Consider the following 21,163-nt stretch of genomic DNA (forward strand, 5'->3'; position numbering starts at 1 on the left):
ATTATGTCCATAGAAAAAAACCAAAACTGTCCTATAGTCTGAAAATAAATATGCTACCTAAAATACTTAGTCATTTTTAAGATCTGCTAAATTGGACTGGGTAAGGAAAATTAAGACAAGACTTCCAGTCAAGCAGTAACTTTTGACAGCAAGATAGAGCAACAAAAGAGAAAGGGCCATAACTTTTCACTGCCTCTCAGTCAGAGCTCTCACATTCAACCAAGCAAATGACAAGAGCAGTGTAGTAAGTCACAGATTCCATCTATGCCTGAAGTTACAATCCCGAGTAACAAAGCTGGCAGAAGGGAGCATGTGTCTGTGTCTCAGTTGCTCATGGGCTGTCATCTTAGTGGAAACTCATCACACAAGCAGCTTAAGAAACCCTGCTGGCTCTGAACGGCTTTTTATGAAACATGCACATAAATCTTTAAAAACCTAGAAGGAAATTGAGACATAGCTCTATCAAATTAATATCTATTATGGTGGCCTTCACGTCTGCTTCCCTCTTCCAACGATGCTAAAATATTTGATTTCTTCAAAGATTTTTCAATCTTTTTTTTACTTGGTCACTGTTTTGTGTTCATTAAAATGTCCAGAAGGAATTATTTACGGCCTTAAAAGTTACTACGCTTTTAAAAAAGTGACTGGCAAGCTCATCAGAAATGTCCTAGGTAACTAAGAGCATTTGCAACTTCATTTTCTCAGAACAAAATTTAAATGATACCTAATTAATACGGAACGCTCAGCTCCATTACAAAGAACTTACTGACATTTCTCCAAAGACACAAGCATGCAATTAGCTGTAACAGACAATCACTGAGCAGTGAAACGATCTTGGCAAAACAGAAGTGAAGCCTCAACAGAGTTGGTTTAACACGTTTAATTTTTCCTTAAGCTTTTAATGCATGCAACAAAACAAAATGATGGATAAAACCACAGAGATCAGAGCTCATCTGTATCACAGAAACAACTGAAGCCTCCCCAAATATTTTTAATCCCCTACTCACATGTGCTAGTGCAAATGTTTTGTGGCTGCATGCTAAACAGTTGGGGAATAAAACCTGTCTAAAGAATAACTTTTTTCAGAGTGTTTTTTTTCTATGACCCCATTCACTGGGGTCACAGAAAATGATCCACAAATGCTTGTGTGCATTCGGTGAAGCAGTGACACTGGATGGGAACACGTAGCAAGACAGAGAAGTGCTGCTTTTGGTATCAATGCCACTTTAAAGTTGGTTTGGTTTTTTTTTTTTTTTCAAAAACCAGTTTTTGGCAGCTATTTGACAAAAGCCAGAGGCAATCAAACTGCTAGTTGCCATGACCCTATATCCCTTCTCTCCTGGATCTATATTCTTGCCTTCCAGGCCTCATTGGGTGATGGGCGGAACTGTCTCCGGTTGACAAGTCACCAAAAGCTCACTGACACACTTCACCTGAAGTCTCCAGTGAACATCAGAGGTACTAGAACAACCACCAGTAACTGGATCAACTTATCAGAGCATGTCTGTTGTCAACAGATTTAAATCAACTACAAAAAAGGCCCACAAAAAATACTGGAAGTTCCCCAAACAGAAAAAGACTGGAAACCACAGCACTAGGCCACTGCACGTAGGCAGTGGACAGACACCTTTCTCCCACAGATGCCTCCCAATCTGACTTTTAACTATTTATCGAATGAGACAACTCTGTTGAGCTACAACATTCCTCTTGGGAAATGATTTTAACAGGTTTAAGGAGTCTCGCACACAATATGGCCACTGACACTTTCTCATTAGGCAGCCTTACAAGTGAGCTAGTACAACAGAGTTGAGCTTAAAACTGTGTGCAGAGTAACGCCCTGTCAGAGTGGTGTTACACTGAACTGCGTTCCAAAGTAGGCTAAGCTGTCACACAGCACAAATCTTAGAAGGTCTACGGCACAGTGAAAAACTGGATTAGGTTTCTACATGATTTCTGTATTTCATCCAAATGTGGAAGGAAAAGTCAATAAGGAGAAACAAAAATTGGCTACAGTACTGATTTACACAAATGGAGATTAGATTAACCACCTATGCATTTTTCTCTGAATAGACAGAAAGTATTTGGAACAATAGTAGAGCATGAACTGACTACGAACAAATGGCTTTGTGCCGTTGTGAAAAAGGGCAAACAATACTGGTGTAAAAATAGAGGCGATAAGTATGATGTGATCTTGTTGTTAACCTTGGAGTGCCTAAACATATGCTTAAGTTTATTGAAAATAATATTATTTACTGGAAAGAATGAAACAATGTCAAGAAGCCACACAATTATTAACACAGCAAAACACTTTGAAATATGTGTTCAAAAAACCACGATGCCGCTAAATCTTACTCATGATGCAAGGGATCTGAAAAGACATTTCTAGACTAAATTGCATTTCAAGAACATAGGCTGTTTACACATATGGAAGAAAATACAAAGAAGGATAGAAAAGGTGTAGTGGAAGAACTCCCGTGCAAGGAAAGTTGTAGAGGTCTACATTAGTTTGTGAAAACACCAATCTTACATATTATAAGTACCATCACACTTTTTTCATATAGGTCCAGACACATGAAAGATGTAATTGTTACCTAATGAGATGTGAACATTATCCCTTTTTTTCAATTATCTATCTGCACAGAAAAACGCAGTGATTTTCACTTCTTACTACACAACTCTATGGAAAACACAGTGCTACACTGGTGACTTCTGATTGACCAAAAGCTTGGTAAGGTGTCAAGATATCGATAAAGAATCAAGAAAACTATAAATAAATATGAAAAACATTTGAAAATATAGATGGAAGAAGATATAACTGAAAGAGGGAAGAGAAATGTAGGAGCATTTGTCCATCCTGAGTTTTATTCATCTAGAACGGCTGCACTAAGCTAGCACCACACATAATTGCAACAACCCTAGGAAAAGGGTCTGCTACTAGTCCTGTAGGCACAGCTATTTCAACAGTGCTGCCTAGCAGAATGTAGTGCTGGCTCTCAAGAAACACTTTTCTGTTGACATAGGTTACAAAATTTTGGCAAAATGTAGGTAAAGCTAATTTAAATAAACAAAAACTCTTCATGTTTTCTTTGACACTAAGAAATCTGATTATTTTTTCCCTTTCCACCCCTTCCCTTTTATACCTGCAGGCAGCAATCAGGACCAGTTATAGCCTGAAATGCTTTGGCTGAACTAAACCAACACCATGTGTCTCAGACCACTATTGTTACCTGACTTGTTTCAATTCAAGTGAATCTGCCTCCCCTACCATTTAGGCCAAACCTCAGACTGTGCCAGTGCAAAGAATTGTGAGGTATGGTATGCCACCTAAATATGTGAAAAATATAATGTCTGCCCCCTCCCCTCCTTAAGCAATTATGACCATGAAAATCCTAGTCCTAATACAACTGTGCTGGCAGAAGACTAGGGTTGAGCTAATTATGCACACAAGGTGGCAGAACTCCTTTGTCTGGCATATGCTTCACATATCCCAAGACAGTTGAGCCAATACAGCTATCCTGGAAAGGAACACTGCAGCATCAGTGTCAGCTAAACCAAAACCCACAACTTAACCAAAGCGATCAAACCTAAACGCAAAACAAGCTCTGAATTCTATTCTTTCAATAAAGTAGAATGGAGCTTATTCAGCATGGGAACTGTGCATTCCGAGTGATCAGCAAAAACAGCATCATGCCTTATCTTTTCTCGCCTCACCACATGGTTGAAGAAAACTCACTGAAGAGACTTAGGCTTTTATTTCCAGACTGCACATATGCAGGGACAGCTTAAACCCAGAGAGTAACAAGAGAGTAGAGTTTTCTCCCCTTTGGCTTCCACTTCTTACTCCCAGGCCAAAGCTGCCACCAGTGGAGCACACCAGTTTCCTTTCAGTTCTGCAGCCTCAGCCTGTGGGGATGACAAAGAAGCTGCCTGAAACACTGAATGTTGTGACTCAGCTCCAAGCATGAAAAAGAAAAATCAGGTGTAAAGCTCCCCATCGCTGGCCTGCCTCTATAATGTGATGCTGTGTTTTACTAAATGTAACTGATTCGGGGTCAGGAAAAGAGTTAAACTGTTACTAGCTAAACCAGAACTAAAGTACAATTCAGTCACAGCCAAATCCAAACTACACTGCAACAGAAAAGGTACTGATTCGATACTGATTAAATGAAATGATGACACAGGCATATATGGTTGGTTAAGTGATTTGAGCACTACTCAAACCAGTGTAATTTTCTTCTGTAAATTTCTTTCTTTCAAGCCTGAGCATATTCTTTTATTTTCACACAGACTAGTGACAACTCATAGACAACATACAAACACTGACCTGAAATACACCTTTTTCTTTTTCAGCTGGCAAGTTACTGAAATGCACAGAGGTTTTCTTGAGGCAATGTAAGATGTAACTGGAAAAATTAAGGAATAGACAGGAAAACAGCAATGCACAGGCATTTTCTTTCAGATTTAGTTGTGCTAGTGGAATAGGCTAATGTCTTTAATTACCACTACATGTCCACTTAACAGTCTGTGAGGGAGCTAATAATATGAATAATCATTTAATTCAGTTCAAGGAACATAGAATGGTAGCACATACTTAAATTGAGTTACAGTTTCCAATTCTAGTTAGGATTAGAAATGCTCAAGTTGCATTTTGCGTGTATCTCTTTCAACAGCAGTGCCCCCTGTAGCACACACTGCCTCTTCTTCCGCCTTGGCTCCCAGAGTTTGCGCAGCTGTGCTGTGAACCAGATCAAGAAATGTATCCCTGTTAAAATAACCTATTAATTTTTAACCTGGATCAGTTCCCCACTGTAGTTTAACTTAATATTTATTACTTGAATAAAGTGAAAGAAATCCAAGAGGAAAGAACCAAGACCAAAACTAAAAAGACCAAATTTAAACTATGCAATATCTTGGTGACTAGGACAGTTGCTGACAAGGTGGATTCAAGTTTCTGATCCAAAAAGGAACAGTGAGAATTTATATGATCTCTTCTATGTCAAGCAAATATTTTTAAAAGGTGTTTTATGAGCAAGAATGGTCCCACTTCGGAGAGTATCTCACCATGCCAGTTCATCACCAGTTACCACATATGCCCTGCAATCTCCCTGCTTCTTCTACAGAACTCCTATTATATACTGAGCAAGTCAACCTGCACCAAACCTTCCCAGTAGGCATCAATTTGTGCACCCACTTTTTCTGACTGAAAAGGCTGATATCACTTGTAGCTACTCAGAAGGTCAATAAGAAATGAAATGTTCTGTGTACTAAATGTGGGGCACTGCAGTAAAATAATAAATGAACATTTCATTGGTAAACCAACTGTACTAACACATTCACTTGCCAAGCAACCTTTCTCCACTTGTTTCTTGATTATTGAGTGTGTGATTTTGCTTTCTCAGCATTATTTCAAAATCGTGTTTTCAGTACAAGTAAGAAGACACCTGAAATAACGTTCTAAATTCTCATTAAAAGTTACCTGATTCTACATCACTAGGTTATTATTAATTGCTCTGCAGTGTTGCCAAGGTTGACATAAGCACCTCTGAGAATGCCCTCGCACGCCATCTTACTGGGGAACAAGCAGCTAACCTGAGCTTCACCTAGGGTTTAAAATCTGTGTTTCAGTATGCCATCATGTGACTAAAGGATTAGTAACTACTGCTCTCAGGAGACAGACTACAGCCTACTTAAACCCTAAAGCAACTTAATTTCACACTTTATGACTATTTTAGAAGTCCAATTGTATGTGATCATAATGGAGTTTTTAAGCAGATAAGTGATGACAGTGACAGTTCAGTTTAGCTTAGAAAAAAACTATAAACCCAAGTATGTTGTTGTTGCTGTTGTATTATCAAGGATCTTATCTTGCTGCAGCAGATGGAGCACAGACCACCACCATATCTTCTATGCTCTATACGCTGCCAAGTGCTGTACTGTAAGCATTCAACAGCAACGATCCTTGACAACTAATTAAGAAGTCTCATTTTTCTCAATGGAAGCAGGTGCCAAATCAGAAAATGCGTAAAAGTAAAATGTTGTTTTCCTTGCTTTTCCCATGAAACCCAAACATAATTCTTCCTGAAAACATGTAACATCGACATGCCTTACTGTAAGGACACAGCATGACCAAAGAGTTATCGACAGTGATGTCTTACACCCCTTTATGCCCTCCATTCCACATACCATTTTTTGGTTTTAATTTAAAAACTTACTTAAGCTAAATGCAATCAAACCAATTCCAGACTAAAACCAAAATTAAATGGTGTCTACATATGTATTACTAAGCATCTATTACACCTGCATTGCTTTTTTTACCAATTAGGCCTTAATGAGAGCTAAAATCCACAGCAAGTTATGCCGATCTAAGTTACGGCTTCACAGTACCCTTCCATGGATACACTTTCTTCCCTTATCCATTCTCTAGCACTGTTATTTGTTTACCAGGAAGCAAGACGGTTTAGGTAACTGATATGGCTGAACCCATCAAAACCCTCAAAAAATACAGAATCATGGAATCTTTCAGTTTGGAAAAGACCTTTAAGATCATCAAGTCCAACCATTAACACAACACTGCAATACCACCACTAAACCATGTCCCTAAGCAACCTGTCCACAAGTTTCTTAACCCCCTCCAGGGATGGTGACTCAATCCCTTCCCGGGGCAGCCTGTTCCAATGCCTGACAGCCCCGTCAGGGAAGAAATTTTTCCTAATATCCAATCTAAACCTCCCCTGATGCAACCTGTGGCCATTTCCTTTCATCGCTTGTCACTTAGGAGAAGAGACCAACCCCCACCTCTCTGTATCCTACTTTTAGGTAGTTGTAGAGAGCAGTAAGGTCCCCCCTGAGCCCCCTCCTCTCCAGGCTGAACACCCCCAGCAAATATTCTCACCTACCCAAATGCATTTCTGCTCATCAGCATAGCAACAAGTCCCACAGCTGACAGTGCCAGTACAAAGGATAAGGATGGCAAAGTGGCTGACATGAAGGACCATGCGAGCGTGGCAGGTTGGACTCAGATCAGCATAGATTGTCCTAGTGTTGCATCCCCGGTGCAATGGATAGAAAGCCAATTAAGAAAAGCCTGAGCAGATCAGTCTTACTATACGGCATGATTATCAAATTCAACCTCAGGAAAAGGTTAGGCAAACAAAAAAAAAAAAAAAGCTTTCCCAGAAAGCGTGGAAATTGCAGGATAAAAGCTTTTGACGGTCAGCAAAGAATTTCTCTTTTTTTTAAGATAGTGTTAAAGGGAAGAAAAGCTTTGCATTTCAGAATAAAGTACAGACAATCAAAAAATTAATCTTTACCTTAACTACTTCAAGTTTACCACGCGTTCATGAAGAATATTAGTTATTCAGAATCCGTACCTAATTTTATTATTTTAAATACATGCTCTATGAAAAAAGAGCTGTTATAAAGTGGTAGTTTCTACTGCTTGTAGAGCAAAACTTTTCTGTTCTAGAAATTTTCAGAAAGTGAGAAGGAAACTCAGAAACACAGTTGTTCAAACAGTAAAAAGAAAAACCCAAAACAATCGAAACCAGCTTTTCAGCATGAATTGTGATAAAGATGGTAAAATTAGCATCATTTTGGTTTTGCAAGAGCCAGAAACAGCGATGTATTTTATCAGTGAAAGCATTATTTTAGTCGTCCAGGAATAGTATTAGATATCAGTAAATAGAGACTTAGTTACACCACTAAAGGTTTTTGGTGATGTAAGTAGGTTTTTGATATCTCAATGCAAGCGGGTGAAATACGTGAAATTCTGAATAATGCTGCCAATTAGAAAGGTAGTCAATTGCTCTGTGTAAGGCAGACACTTGGCACAAGTGTCACTTAAACAGAGACAGCCCAAGGCTACTTCTATTCACATTAATTCCCAATCCCATGCTATTCCTTTTATTAAGACACAAATAGTTCTGTCACCTTTTGGTGAGCCAGATCAAGGAATTACACAAAATGTAACAGAACAACAATTTCATGAAAGCAGTTCCATGAAGAATTCATTTGATGGCTTTAAGAAACACCTAGGCTAGCTTAAAAAAGAAGGCAGCTTCTTAAAAAAAGAAAGCAGTGAGAGAAGGTACAAGAATAAAAAGGTGACTGGAGACTGCTTAGGCTGTCATTACCCCACAGAAATGTGTAACTCCCTTTAGAAGGAACAAGAACAAAACCAGAAAACTGACTTCCACCTCGACACCTCTTTCCTTCTCCTTCTCAAAAGCTCTTGACTGCATGTGCTTTAAATACTGTTGAGGGAAATCAGTGACGAATTCTGGGAGAAAAAGGAGCAACATTATCTCCACTGTAGACATCATTACAGTCCAATTTGATAGAACAGGCTTCAATGAGTAATTTATATGGATACCAGAACTGCGAAGTCTCCCAGTTATATTTACTATCGTGAATGATTGCCAACAGATTTCTGATTTTTCAAATCCATTACCTATAATACTATAGCAAGCTAATCATCTTTAAAACGCTCACAAAATCATGGATAAACCTGTTAGAACTTACACTCAACTCTGAGGCATTTTAATTCCTATGCTAGAATTCTGAAATGTGACACAGTTGCAATCAACCTCTAAAGCCCTGTTTACATTCCAGAGGCTTCAACCGATGCAATTAACCCAATCCAGTTGCTTGATGCAATAAATAACAGAGGTTAGCTATGGTTGTGTAAATCCCGGTGAACTCCTATGACACTACAATTTTACACAACTGCAAAAAGACATTGTTATTTGTTTCTTCACTGTAGGACGTTGGAAGATAAAGAAACACTTCCCAACCACTTGCACCACAAGAGCTGCAAGCTGTTTATAAGGTAGAGCCAGGCTGTAGGGGACATGTTGCCCCAAGAACCCATGAAGACCTCCTAGTGATTACTAAGAAACCAGGGCTCTGCACTAGAGAGGAAAGCCTGGGGATGAACTATGATTCACTAGGGGATTCTCAAATTACCTTGCGCACTGGATTGAGAATCTCATTTCTATGTGATTAAATACTTGGTATCACTTCCCAAAAAGTTGATACACAGTGTACTGTTATGAAACTGTTACAAAACATAACTTGTGTTCCTGAAATTCCACTTCTGTAGTCATTTTGCATTTATACTCACAATATCTGAACCTTTTACCACTGAGAGAAGCCTCTAAGTCTGAAGCCTTCAACATAAACCTGCAGCAATGCAAATGCAGTAAAAGTCAGAATTTTCACGATTAAGCAGTCACAGTGTGTGGCTTTACCACAAGCTATGACCGTCTAATGACTTGCTGTCACTGATGGAGCAAGTCTGCTCCTAGCAAGGCCATCTGTCCAACTCCCTAGTAATCTGGTTCAGGGAGATAAGCAGGTAGAAAACTACTTCTATACCCAAGTCCTTAACTGACTCAGAAGAGGACTGGCTAAGAGCCAGCAGAGATGCAAAGGCAATGTAAGGGATGCAGGACGGATGTTGGGAAGAAGAGTTATAGAGCTCTTTTTGATTAGTCAACAGGCAGGCGATGGTCACAGGTACTAGCTGAAACATATGAAACCTGTGTGGGAGACCATCCACCACCACAGCTAACTACTGTTGGCTGTAAGAAAGATAAACTAGCAGAAAACCAATATGAAAATTAAAAGAAATTTAAAAAAACTTCCAGGATAATAGGATGAAAAAGCTCAGTGGAGTGTTCACTGCTGTCCAAAGAGAACAAGTACAATCGAAGGCAGAACTGCACCAAACAATTAAAATGGTTATGCTGCTCTGGAACCACAACCTGGAAATACTCAGAAAATTCTCCAGGTGGTCTTGAAATATTTAATAAACAAGGTTAAAAAGTAGACCACGGGGCTGGAACAGAAATCATAGAATCATAGAATCACAGAATGGTTTGGGTGGGAAGGGACCTTAAAGCCCACCCAGTTCCAACCCCCCTGCCATGGGCAGGGACACCTTCCACTAGACCAGGTTGCTCCAAGCCTCATCCAGCCTGGCCTTGGACACTTCTAGGGATGGGGCATCCACAGCTTCTCTGGGCAACCTGTCCCAGTGCCTCACCACCCTCTCCGGGAAGAATTTCTTCCTGACATCTAATCTAAACCTCCCCGCTTTCAATTTAAACCCGTTACCCCTTGTCCTGTCCCTACAGGCCCTTGTAAAAAGTCCCCCCCAGTTTCCTTCTAGCCCCCTTCAGGTACTGGAAGGCTGCAGTAAGGTGTCCCCAGAGCCTCCTCTTCTCCAGGCTGAACAAGCCTAATTCTCGCAGCCTTTCATCACAGCAGAGGTGCTCCAGCCCTCTGAGCATCTTCGTGGCCTCCTCTAGACTCGCTCCAACCAGTCTATATCCTTCTGATGTTGAGGGCTCCACAGCTGGACGCAGCACTCCAGGTGGGGTCTCACCAGAGCAGAGTACAGGGGCAGAATTCCCTCCCTCGACCTGCTGACCACACTTCTCTGGATACAGCCCAGGATACGGTTAAGGTATCATATGTAAAGAACAAAATATTGTAATAGTACAATCCATAGTACAATTTCTCCTTTCCTTAACAGCCATTCTCTGCTGACTCCATTTTGCGGTTTTATCCTTTTTTCCTCTTTAACTGTCATTTCCCATTTCCAGTTCTCAGATGCCTTATGCCTTCTTGTTCTGATCAAGAGAGTAGCTTATTTTAAAACTCTGTCTTTAGTAAAGCTGCACAGGCACAGCTTATAAGCAGATCTCAATTATAATGCTACCGTAACTCTCCTCCTCTTCCCTTCCCCACCTCACCAGACATCTGTCCCCACAAATTTTGCAGACAGGCACTTGTGTGCAGGGTTAATCAGTTCATGAGTCAGGCAAAAACTAATATTACAAAAAAATCAGCTGCTTTATATAGCTTACTGTGCAACGGCGTAAGCATCCGTGCCAGCCTAAGGAGAAGGAAGATGCAGCTGAAGATGTGTGCACAGGGCTGCACAGCTCTGACCACAGCTACAGACCCACTCTCACATATCACATTATAAAGCATAAGAAGTGTCAGCTATGGTTTTAAGCCCCAGTTTCATTACAGCCTAACCCTAGCTAAATGTTGGCGAACAATGCTCTGTACTTCCCGCACCCAACTGGTATATTCCTGCCCTCTCGCTTACACACTTCTGGCAGTCTACCAAGGCATTTCAGCACACTAAGCTAGCAGAACACTATTCATGTTTTACGGTTCAGTTCGTTTCCTGCCAGCTTAGGTATGGAAGGAAGTGGATAAAACTGCTGCATCGAGCAGTTTGACCAGCTTCGCCTTCTTTCAAACCACCATCTTAAAGTGATTCAAAAGCTATGTTAACATCCTTGTTACAGATTAAACAATGCATGTTTCAGCTCAGCTTCAACTGAACTGGAATTGATTTATAGCAGTTAAAATTAAACTGCTTATACAAAACAAGAATGTTCATGAAGAGGCTAATTGGTTTTAAAGCATTTTAATTTATTTTCCTACAACTTTCTCTACACATTGCCTCCCAAGAGCTGTACAACAAACTGTAGCAGAGCAAGTTAGGTTACAAACTTGCAGCATATCAGTTTTGCCCAGACAAGTGTGAAGTTGCAGCATACCACTGGCTGATCTGCTGCACAGGCTCCTCAGACCATAAAAAAAACCCAAACCAACCAAGAGGAGCTGTAGGCTTCGCTTAAGGGTCTGTCTATATAGCGTCAATTTCCTCATCTACATCCTTTCTAAAACACAAAAAGCAAAATTCTGCAAAGATTAATGTTACAAGAGGAAACAGTGTTTTACCACTATCCCATCAGTTTAGAACCCTGCTGCATGTTTTCTGCATTCCGCAGAGTACAACAGTTTCAAAATCCTGGTTTGTGACTTTTCTGCTGCAGAAATACTGCACTGAACTAACACAGAAACTTGTCTCAGTCCAAATAACAGAAATCCAGAAAGATCAATTTAGCAGGTCTATAATATAGCCAGCTCTTGTACTAAGCAGATGACATTTATGATCCTTTTACTTTCTATGCAAAACTACATAGTCAACTACTAGAAAGTTCTACCACCAATTCACAGATTAGGTTTGGAATACAACAAAACAAGATGGCTTATAAGCAAGTCCCAAGATTTCCTTACAACCCACATCACTACTTCACTGAAAAATATATATACCTGTAAAAGCTTGGCATGGGTAGTTGTTATTCTTGCCCTTAAAATGATGCTGGCACGAGTTTCCTCAACATACGTGTCAAAATTAACAAACCAATTAAAGCAAACCAGTATCTAGTTAAATAAATATAAATTCCATTATTGTTATTCAATTAATTCAACCTCTTAAGTTTTATCATTACTATGGCCGTTCAGATCACACTCAGTGGTGTTTAAAACACTGAGAGTTCCACTCTGTATAGACCAGTGACTTCCACACAATGACAGATTGGGCCAATCTAAACTAGCACTGTGGTGATCCTGTCTTTGTCTTCCAAACCACTCTCATTCACTACCAGAGCTTGCCTGTGAGCTGGTTCTGCGAGCTGTAGGCACAGTAAACTCACCAAGTCTGAAAACATGAGTTTTTCTGCCAGGTTAGCTCCCCCTGAATTGATCAATTTGAACTGATCAGCACCCACAAAGCAAGGGGCAAGGGCACGTGGCTAAGAAGGTTGGGAGGTGAAAGTCTGACCCTTTCAATAACCATGAGGTATTAAATCAGCTTACTTTGCTGAGAAATGTCATCTTAATCATACAAAACCCAAAAGTAAAAAGTTTTCTGTGGGCTTAATTCATTGAAACAGCTCACCCTGAGGTCAGACCAGCACCAGAACTAATGCAAGCGAACTGCAACTTTTTGTACCAACCATAAAACTGTTTCTAGGCAGAGTAAAGCAACAGGGCTAAAATGCAGACATCTACATGAACAGGCAACAGATTCATAAAGGACCTTTAGACTCTGACTATGCCAGTGACCTAAGTAGTAGTTTAGCTCACCTGATGCATGTGAAATTCTTATTAGTGCTAATACATGGGGCAAAGTCTTTCTAAGGAGAAAGGAAGGTGAGATTTCATGGGCAGCTAAATGCATCTCATAACCCCCTTTGTCTCTTATACCGAGTTCTCATGCTCACCAAACTTTCCCAAACAAACTGGTCACTGCAACAGCAGGAAATTGTTTAAGTTGGTTAGAAAATTCAAGTGGCTGGGATCTGACAGGCACCAGAAAGGAAGTGAGCCGTGGGAGTACAAAGCCAGGACCTTACCCCATTCAGGACCAATCGTTAAAGCAACAAAAAATGAGTTACTTTCTGCTGGCTTAGAAAACTGAAATACAGAGATAAGTAAACACCAAAAGCAGTCCAGTGATGGAGACCGACATGCAAGAGCAGAAGCAGGGACAGGAGAAAAGGACAGGGAGAAGGAGCAAAAGGAGCACGGAAATCTCTTCTGAGCTGCCAGATCATAGGTACCACCTCATCTAATCATACCACGAGAACCGAAACAAGACATTTACTGTCCTCTAGCACAAATAAGACCTAAATGCAATTTCATAACCATGTTATCTACCCCAGCTGCCTCATTACAAAACAAAGGAATGCAGATGATCTGTGCCAGGCTTTCAAGACAATTACTTCTGCACATTCAGAGCTAACTAGACTTATGACCCCTGGGGTGGAAATGTGAAGAGTAAGTGGGTATGTGCTAGAATTTGAAAAGGATGGTGGTAACTACTGCTGCCATTTTACAGAAATGGTTTTTAAGTAAACTGAGCTGCAAAGTCAGCTGCAAGTGCAAAAGGAAGTGGACAAGCAGCTGGCAGTCAGTTACAATGAACTGGAGTAAACAATTATGTGCAAGTATTCCGAATGAAGGGCATTTCTGTCCCCACACTCCAAATGACAGGAGGAATATTTGCACTGATCTAGACAGTTACATATTCTGCTTTCTTTATACTGAGAGATAACATCACCTGCCTGTAGTAACTCATTCATAGGGGAAACACCAAAAAACGGAAGGACAGAAATTCTTAGTCACATGCACTTCCATGAGCAAGTTTAATTTATGTCATGGCAATAGTATGGCTATGTAAATGTCCATGAGATACATACTGCTCAGGGGACCAATTTTTGTGGAAACATAAATATTGCTATATTTATTCATAGGAAAATTAGGATTCCTTACTGTAGGAAATACTGCCTTATTATTATTACTACTGCTACTACTATTTTCTCCTGCATTGCAAAAGTGAAAGTACCTTAAATGAAGGTACCTTAAAAAGTACCTTAAATGAAGCTACAATAAGTGAGATGATAGAAGAGGCTGATGGGACTTTTTCATCATTTAAGTTAATTATTCATAAACCAGAAATTATAGGGGGGGGAGGGGGAAGGGGAGGTTTGTCATAAAACAAGCAAAAATTAAAACACTTTCTAATATACAATAGTCACTGTAAAAAAAAAAAGTTAGTCGTCGAGTCTTTACACAAGAGCAGCTTCATGGTAGATAACAGTTTCATTATCCTGGTTTACAAATATTCATATAGAATCACAAATATTCATATGTCATAGAACACATCAAATATTCCTTCTTACTCACCTTTGGATCGAGTGGAGATATCCATCCCCTCCACCACCTCCTGCTCTGCCTTTATTTCCTCTTCAGCCAAGCTGCAGAATTCAAAAAGGTGAATTAGCATAGTTAGAGATGGTGTTATTCCCGTGTCTAACTTCATGTACAGAAGTTCAGCATACCACTGTCAACTACAGTAAAATTTCTGATGAAATGAGAGGTTTGCTGTTTGCCAGAGTATCCATGGACCAAAATATGTAGAGAAACAATCCAGGTACCTGTGTGCTGCACGTTACCAACTACAAAGGTAACACCTTCATACTAACGAGAGTCATGTAACATGTACTGAAGAGTACGTCACTGTACCTATAAATTCTATGTGACGGACAAACAGGAATTCTGTTCCTTGTAGCTCCTAATCTAAGGCCTCTATAAACTATGGGGACAGATGCTTGCCAACACTAAAACACTTCCCAGCATCAGTGAACTGATTAGCTGAAGTAACAGGTTAGCAACACAGACCAGCTTGCAAAATTAGAACGTAACATGCAATTTTGAAAACTATTAAATAAATAATTTCAAGGATTTTGAACCTAGACTACTTAACAGAAAATATAAATAATTTATGGGCAATACAATTCCACCAATTATTAACTATAATAATGAGTAAACGGAACAGAGTTGTTACTATCATTCAACCAGTCAATCTTACATAGACAGCCTTAATTCACTCCAGGCAAGATTAAATGATTAAGCAGATGACAAACTATATCTGACTTGCTGATATTCTACTTTCTTACAGAGATGCCATTCACGAAAACATCTCAATGAATTTGGCTAGCTAAGTCAGTTTGGGGAAGGAAAAAAGAAGAAAGAATATTGAGTTACAAACCATTTTTGGAGATCTGACTATTGTAGATGAAACGTAAAAGATATGTTGAAGCAAACCCAAATTCACAGCAATAGACAAACGAGGTTATGGTGCCCAAACCAGGTATCAGGCTGTCCATTAATATCACCAGGGCGCAACAGCCAAGCGGGATGTAGATCTTTTCCTCCGTGGTGACTATTTACTGTCTAGTCTGTTAATGTACATTGCTGCTGACACCAGTTTACAGTGATAAAGCAGACTGAACGACTGCTGCTATGGAGTGGACTGAGACTTTATTCAGCCGTCCCAGCTCTAGGGACAGCTTTTTCTACCACAGAGGCCAAGAGAACAGCTAGAGGCCTTTGCTTTAGTCACTGCAGTTAAAACTGCCCGAGGCAGCTAAGCGGGGCTGGGAATCAACACCGAGGACTTGGTTACATTCATATGAGAGAAACTCTTCAGCTTGACAAACAGTTTATATTAACAGGAGTTACTGATATAAGTTAAAACAGCTTCCTAAACAAAGTAAAACTTACCAGGAGAATGACTGTTTAGTCTGGTATTTGTCAAAACTACTTTTAATCAACTATCAGCTACTGGGGGGTTGGGTTGCAATTCCATTCCCACTTCTAAACAGAACAGTTATGTCAGCAAAAATTTTAAATACAAATTAACCAAGCTCAATGTATGGGAGACCCAAAGATGAGAAGATCCATGAACTCCAGAATTCATTATTCTTTACTTGTCATTGGCACATAGCAATAATTTACAAATTAAGCTCTTTAAAGTCATAAAACACTGAAGAGAAGTTCTATTCTACCAGCATCTCATGTCCCAGCTCAAGGACTAGGCTGTTAATGTCAGCAGCAAGAAAAGGCACCCATGTGACCAGAATTATGGCAAATGGTTAGCACAGCTGACCGTAGCACAATGCTTCTCAGATTTATTTTGCATGGGCAGATTAAATGCATAACACAGTTGACCATACTACAATGCTCACCGATTTACTATACATGGGCAGATCAATTATCCTGCATATTTCTTACACCCCTTCCCAGAGAGCCTCCAGCAAAGAGGAACTGGCAGTGTGTTGCAGACACCAATCCATTTCATGCACCACTTGCCTATGCCCATTCTCTTTCCTAAGCAATGGAAAGGGATGGGCTCACGGGATGGGTTCATTGTTCTCTTCCCATGTTGCACTGGCTTTTTCCTTCCCTTCCCTACTTATAAAATCTTATTTCAGTACCACCAAACTGTAACCAAAAAAACATATTTTTAAAACATCATGTATATATGATTAATAATGCACACAGGTAAATATGTAATAATACACACTGCTAAATATGTAATAACACACTAATTCTGTCAAAAGTGAAGTAATCTGGCAGTACACATTACCTGGTTTTAAAACACAGATCCAGTTTCAGCCACAGACTAGGACATACAAGTCTTTACGAGACTGAGGTTGAAGCCACAAGATCATTTTACACAGGTTGCTGCTAAAAGGAATGGTTTCCCCAATTTCTAACTTCATGTTCCAGAAATCATGTTCTTTTAACTGAATCAGCTCTGTGATCTAGCTCACTGTGCAGCTGGATGTGCAGAAAAGAGATGGGAGTGTACCACATGTGGGAATGGGGGGAAAGAATAATATCCTTGCAGCAGCAGCTCACACTGAAGTTACATTACAGCAATCATAACATTCCAGACTCATCCAAACCTATCAGATGCCATTTTTGTTCAAATCACAACCTCAGGGGAACATGATACAAGAAGAAAGATACAGTAGTTGCTACAAGTCAGTATTAAAAAACAGAAGGATTAGATTCGGGTGTGACAGATGAGTACAGCAACACACTAGCAGGAACTGTTCCTAATCCCAGACCACAGCAGCAGGGAAGTTACAGAGCTGACTGAAGATGCTCTGCACCTGTGGGCCCAAACCTGGCACTGAGGGGGGTGCTACAGGTCAGGACTCCTACAAATCACTTAGAGCATATGAGGTTTCTTCAGCTTTAAGTCCGTCTCTCCCCATCAAATGAGTTTAATTTTGGAAATACAGCCAGTTTCCTGCATCACCTTTTGAGTATTCTTTCAACAGATATATAGAGGCAAGAAAAACATTCTTCAGCAGCAGCTCCAAGACGAACAAAGTATCTTGACTTGACACATCTCTGATACATCACATGAAAGATGCCTGAAGACAGCTTTCCCCAAGATCTGAAGTATAAGTGAACTGTCAAAAATGCCTTCACCACTTCACACAAAGGTTCTTCATTCCCTTAGCAGTGGAGGTGCGTATGCCCTACACACACATATGCACACTGTGCATCACCCACAACTACAACAGAATTCAGCAATTATCTACAATACTAGGAAAACTGAGCCCTAGAGGAACAGATTGCATCTCCATATTCCCTACTATAATTAATCTCACTCAATCTTTTCAAGGCACAAACATTTACGTATGTAAGAAAAATCACTGAGGTTGTTCTGAAAAAAAAAGGGGGGGGGGAGGAGGAAGGGGGGGAGTTAAACAAGCATTAGGCTTCACCATAAAAGACACTTGAAATTCACAGCTCTTCACTAGCATCTCCCATTGTTTTATTTGCTGTGATGTATTACGGCTTGCACAACAGACACTGTTGGAACAGTGGCAGTGATGACTGTAGTGGTAATCTTTAGGACTCAAGTTTGTAAATACACGCTAGCAATTCACAGCAAGTTCACAGTAACTTTTCCAGAGCTGACAGATCTTTTCACCTTTGCACCTTCCCATCGATGTAAGCAATATCCTGGAAATGCTTTATAAAGCACAAACTTCCAAACCCAGAAATTTCATTAGCAAAAGACTTAAATAGTTCAAGAAAAACAGGTCCTTAACGACAGGTACCTTAATATTACCCACAACAAAATAATAAAATTAAAACCAGCAGCAAAATAATTAGAAACAAGCTATGGAAACAATCCCCACCCAATCAAGTAGACCATTTGAGAGAGTTTTATTTGCAGAATTCACTTTTGCAGGGCTCCGAGCTGTGATTTCAGACAGGATGCACTACTGTCATGCAGGCGTACCGTGAACATGAGGCTCGGAAGTTGCGGATCAGAAATGATACTGGTATGTACTCAAGCACCTAGATGAATACAATAAAGACCTCCTGTCATTCCGAAAGCTGCCCTTACGTCCTCATTAGGATGAATGAACACAGAGGAACAGGTTTTAAGAACACAACTGAAATGTAAGCGTTGCCAGGTTCACTGTCGATTGACTACAATGCCAATTCATCATCTAAAACCGCCCTGCTCGTATTGACCAAACTTACAAAAACAAAAGAAGAAATTGTTTTCTGTAATGTTAAACTAATTTGATTCATGGAAATTATTTAAACATGTCTGAATGAGGGAGAAGGGGTGGAGATTATTTCTCTGGGGATTGCTGGGGACAGAAAGAAAAAAAAATAAGGACTACAAACACACAGTATTTATTGATACTTAAGTAAAAATGCAAAAAGCACGTAGCTGTCTAATTTTTAAATATGTTCTCTAGTAAACTGAAGAGAGGGTGGGTTTTTATCTGAAATTCAGTTTTCCAAATTTCAGACCAGTAAATAAAATACTGACTTTTCTGTTCAGGCAAGTAATTCCTGTACTGGTAAGTAGTACTTATCGAAAAGCCGTACATTTACAAAAATATTTAAAGCTGCTCTAACCTATATTAACTACAAAGAGCAATTAAAAGTTGCAGATGAACTAGTGCACCTTGACATTTAACCAAGAAAAACTGACAGATATGGAAGACCACTCGAAACAGCTAATGCCCACATACACAATCTAGATCTGCATTAGGGAATAAACACATTCATTTTCAATCAAGAACTACATATTTATGAAACTCATTTTGCCTTTTAATTAATAGAAAATAAACCGAAAAACCTCTGATGTAAGACTATAAGCACTAAAACTGAATTTCATCCTTAAGATAATTCCTGCCTCTCCCATATCACATTTGTGAGTAGCAAACCTAAATCATGATTTCAAAAAACTGCATTCAATAAAAATGGGAAAAAAAAAATATTTGCATGCCATTGCTGAATAAATAGCAGCTTTGTATAAGCACTCACCTATAACAGTCTCTTACTCATCGGTAGCTATGCTATTTATGCAGGATTCTTAAAATGGCGTCTGACAGCACTGCACTGCCTCATTCCTGTACTGGAGCTAAAATGGTAGCAGTTCATCCAACACCACTCGCGCTCGTTTACACAGCAGTGCTGTATTCGGAGCGAGCACCTAAACATCAGAAACGGTACAGCATGACAAAAAGACACCTGACATCTACATGTTTAGCTAAAAAGGCACAAGATAGGGAGTTTGGTGAAGTCACAGGTTACTAGGGAAATCACTCAAATTTTAGATTTTTGAGTGCCTCGTATTTTACGTTTTCTCTTGCAGAATTCCCTGGAAAAGGCTCAATTTGTGTTAAGCAATTAACATAAACAGAATCCTTCTTCAGATACCCACATATAGCAATGTTTAAGCTAGTTACCTCTGACAACAAGCAAAGTAAAAGATATATCCATATTTAAAGAACACTTAGGTTCTTCTTAAGACCTTATTCAGTGTGCATTCAAAATACCTCCACAAAAGAGAAAATCAGGGGAGGCAGGGAGATCCTTGATGTCATATTCTCTTCTTTAAGACACCTTGATGTCATATTGTCTTCCTTAAGAGCACAAACTATAGAGCTGAGGCCCAAGCAAGGCAACCAGAACAGCTACTAATTTCAGATGCTAAAAACATAACTTGAGAACAATCACGTTCGAAAATAAAGGTTTATTCTGGCTAAATTAAGGATGTTCACATCCTGCTACAGCACGCTTTTAATCTCACAGTGTGAAACAGATGCCACCAGAATTGGCAATAAAGGGTTAACACAAGAAAGACAGACAACTATCAAACAAATAATACTCAGTTCCTATGTAGCTATTTCTGCAGTAGGCTTTAACCCATGAACACCAGACACGTTTATTAATAAATATATTTTAAGTACTTTCTAAATACAACTTAAAGGGCCAAGCCTGATGGCCTACTACGACAGTTTTCAGCCTCTGCAGATCTCTCCAAGCCAGTGTACTACTACTAAAGGGTTCGCAGACAATAACTGAGTAAATCAAACCTATTCTAACAGGCTTAAATTGAGGACAATGGGATTCATGTGCCCATGGGAGAAATACTAGGGATCCACAAATAACAAAACTTGGAAATTGCTGTCTGCTACCTTCTACATGAGCAAAGGTCATGCTCAACTTGCAAGATATTTAGGAGATTCAAATACCCTGAATTCCAGACAGAGATGGGAGCTTTTACTGAACTCCATCACCCTTTGACCAATTATGCCAGAGTGGAACCATTACTATGGAAAACTGAACATGGCCTATCACTTTTCAGTTGCTGGATCCATATGGCAAATATACTTGAAAACAAAGCCGGGGGAGGGGGGGAAGGAGGGAGGGATGAAGCACACACACACACAAAAAAACCCCACCCAAAACCAAATCCCAAGCAAAAGTGATACCACAAAATGGAAGACAGCTCAGGAAGACCAGCCAATTGAAATCTGTGGACAGATAAAAGGGCTAAATTTGTAATCTAATCTACCTATTTATGATTTTTGAGTATGAAGTTCCTTTTATTACATGCTTCTTTAGCAGCAATATAGGTTTTCCCCTCAATTTCATACTCCTGCTAGATGGGGGG

At 39.7% G+C, this 21,163-nt stretch overlaps 1 protein-coding gene across 1 annotated transcript in view; it reads right to left on the reverse strand.

Moving 5' to 3' along the window:
* Positions 1-14,627, reverse strand: part of ZMYND8 (zinc finger, MYND-type containing 8) — a gene marked incomplete at both ends in the record, with an annotated part of 39,133 nt that extends 24,506 nt beyond the window's left edge. Inside the window, one exon of the mRNA XM_010152824.1 lies at positions 14,557-14,627. Within this exon, the coding sequence (XP_010151126.1) occupies positions 14,557-14,627 (71 nt within the window). The remainder of the gene's footprint in view (positions 1-14,556) is intronic.
* Between the last annotated feature and the right edge of the window lie 6,536 nt (positions 14,628-21,163).

The sequence above is a fragment of the Eurypyga helias genome, unplaced genomic scaffold, assembly GCF_000690775.1.
Source record: "Eurypyga helias isolate BGI_N326 unplaced genomic scaffold, ASM69077v1 scaffold31335, whole genome shotgun sequence".
Taxonomy (NCBI): domain Eukaryota; kingdom Metazoa; phylum Chordata; class Aves; order Eurypygiformes; family Eurypygidae; genus Eurypyga; species Eurypyga helias.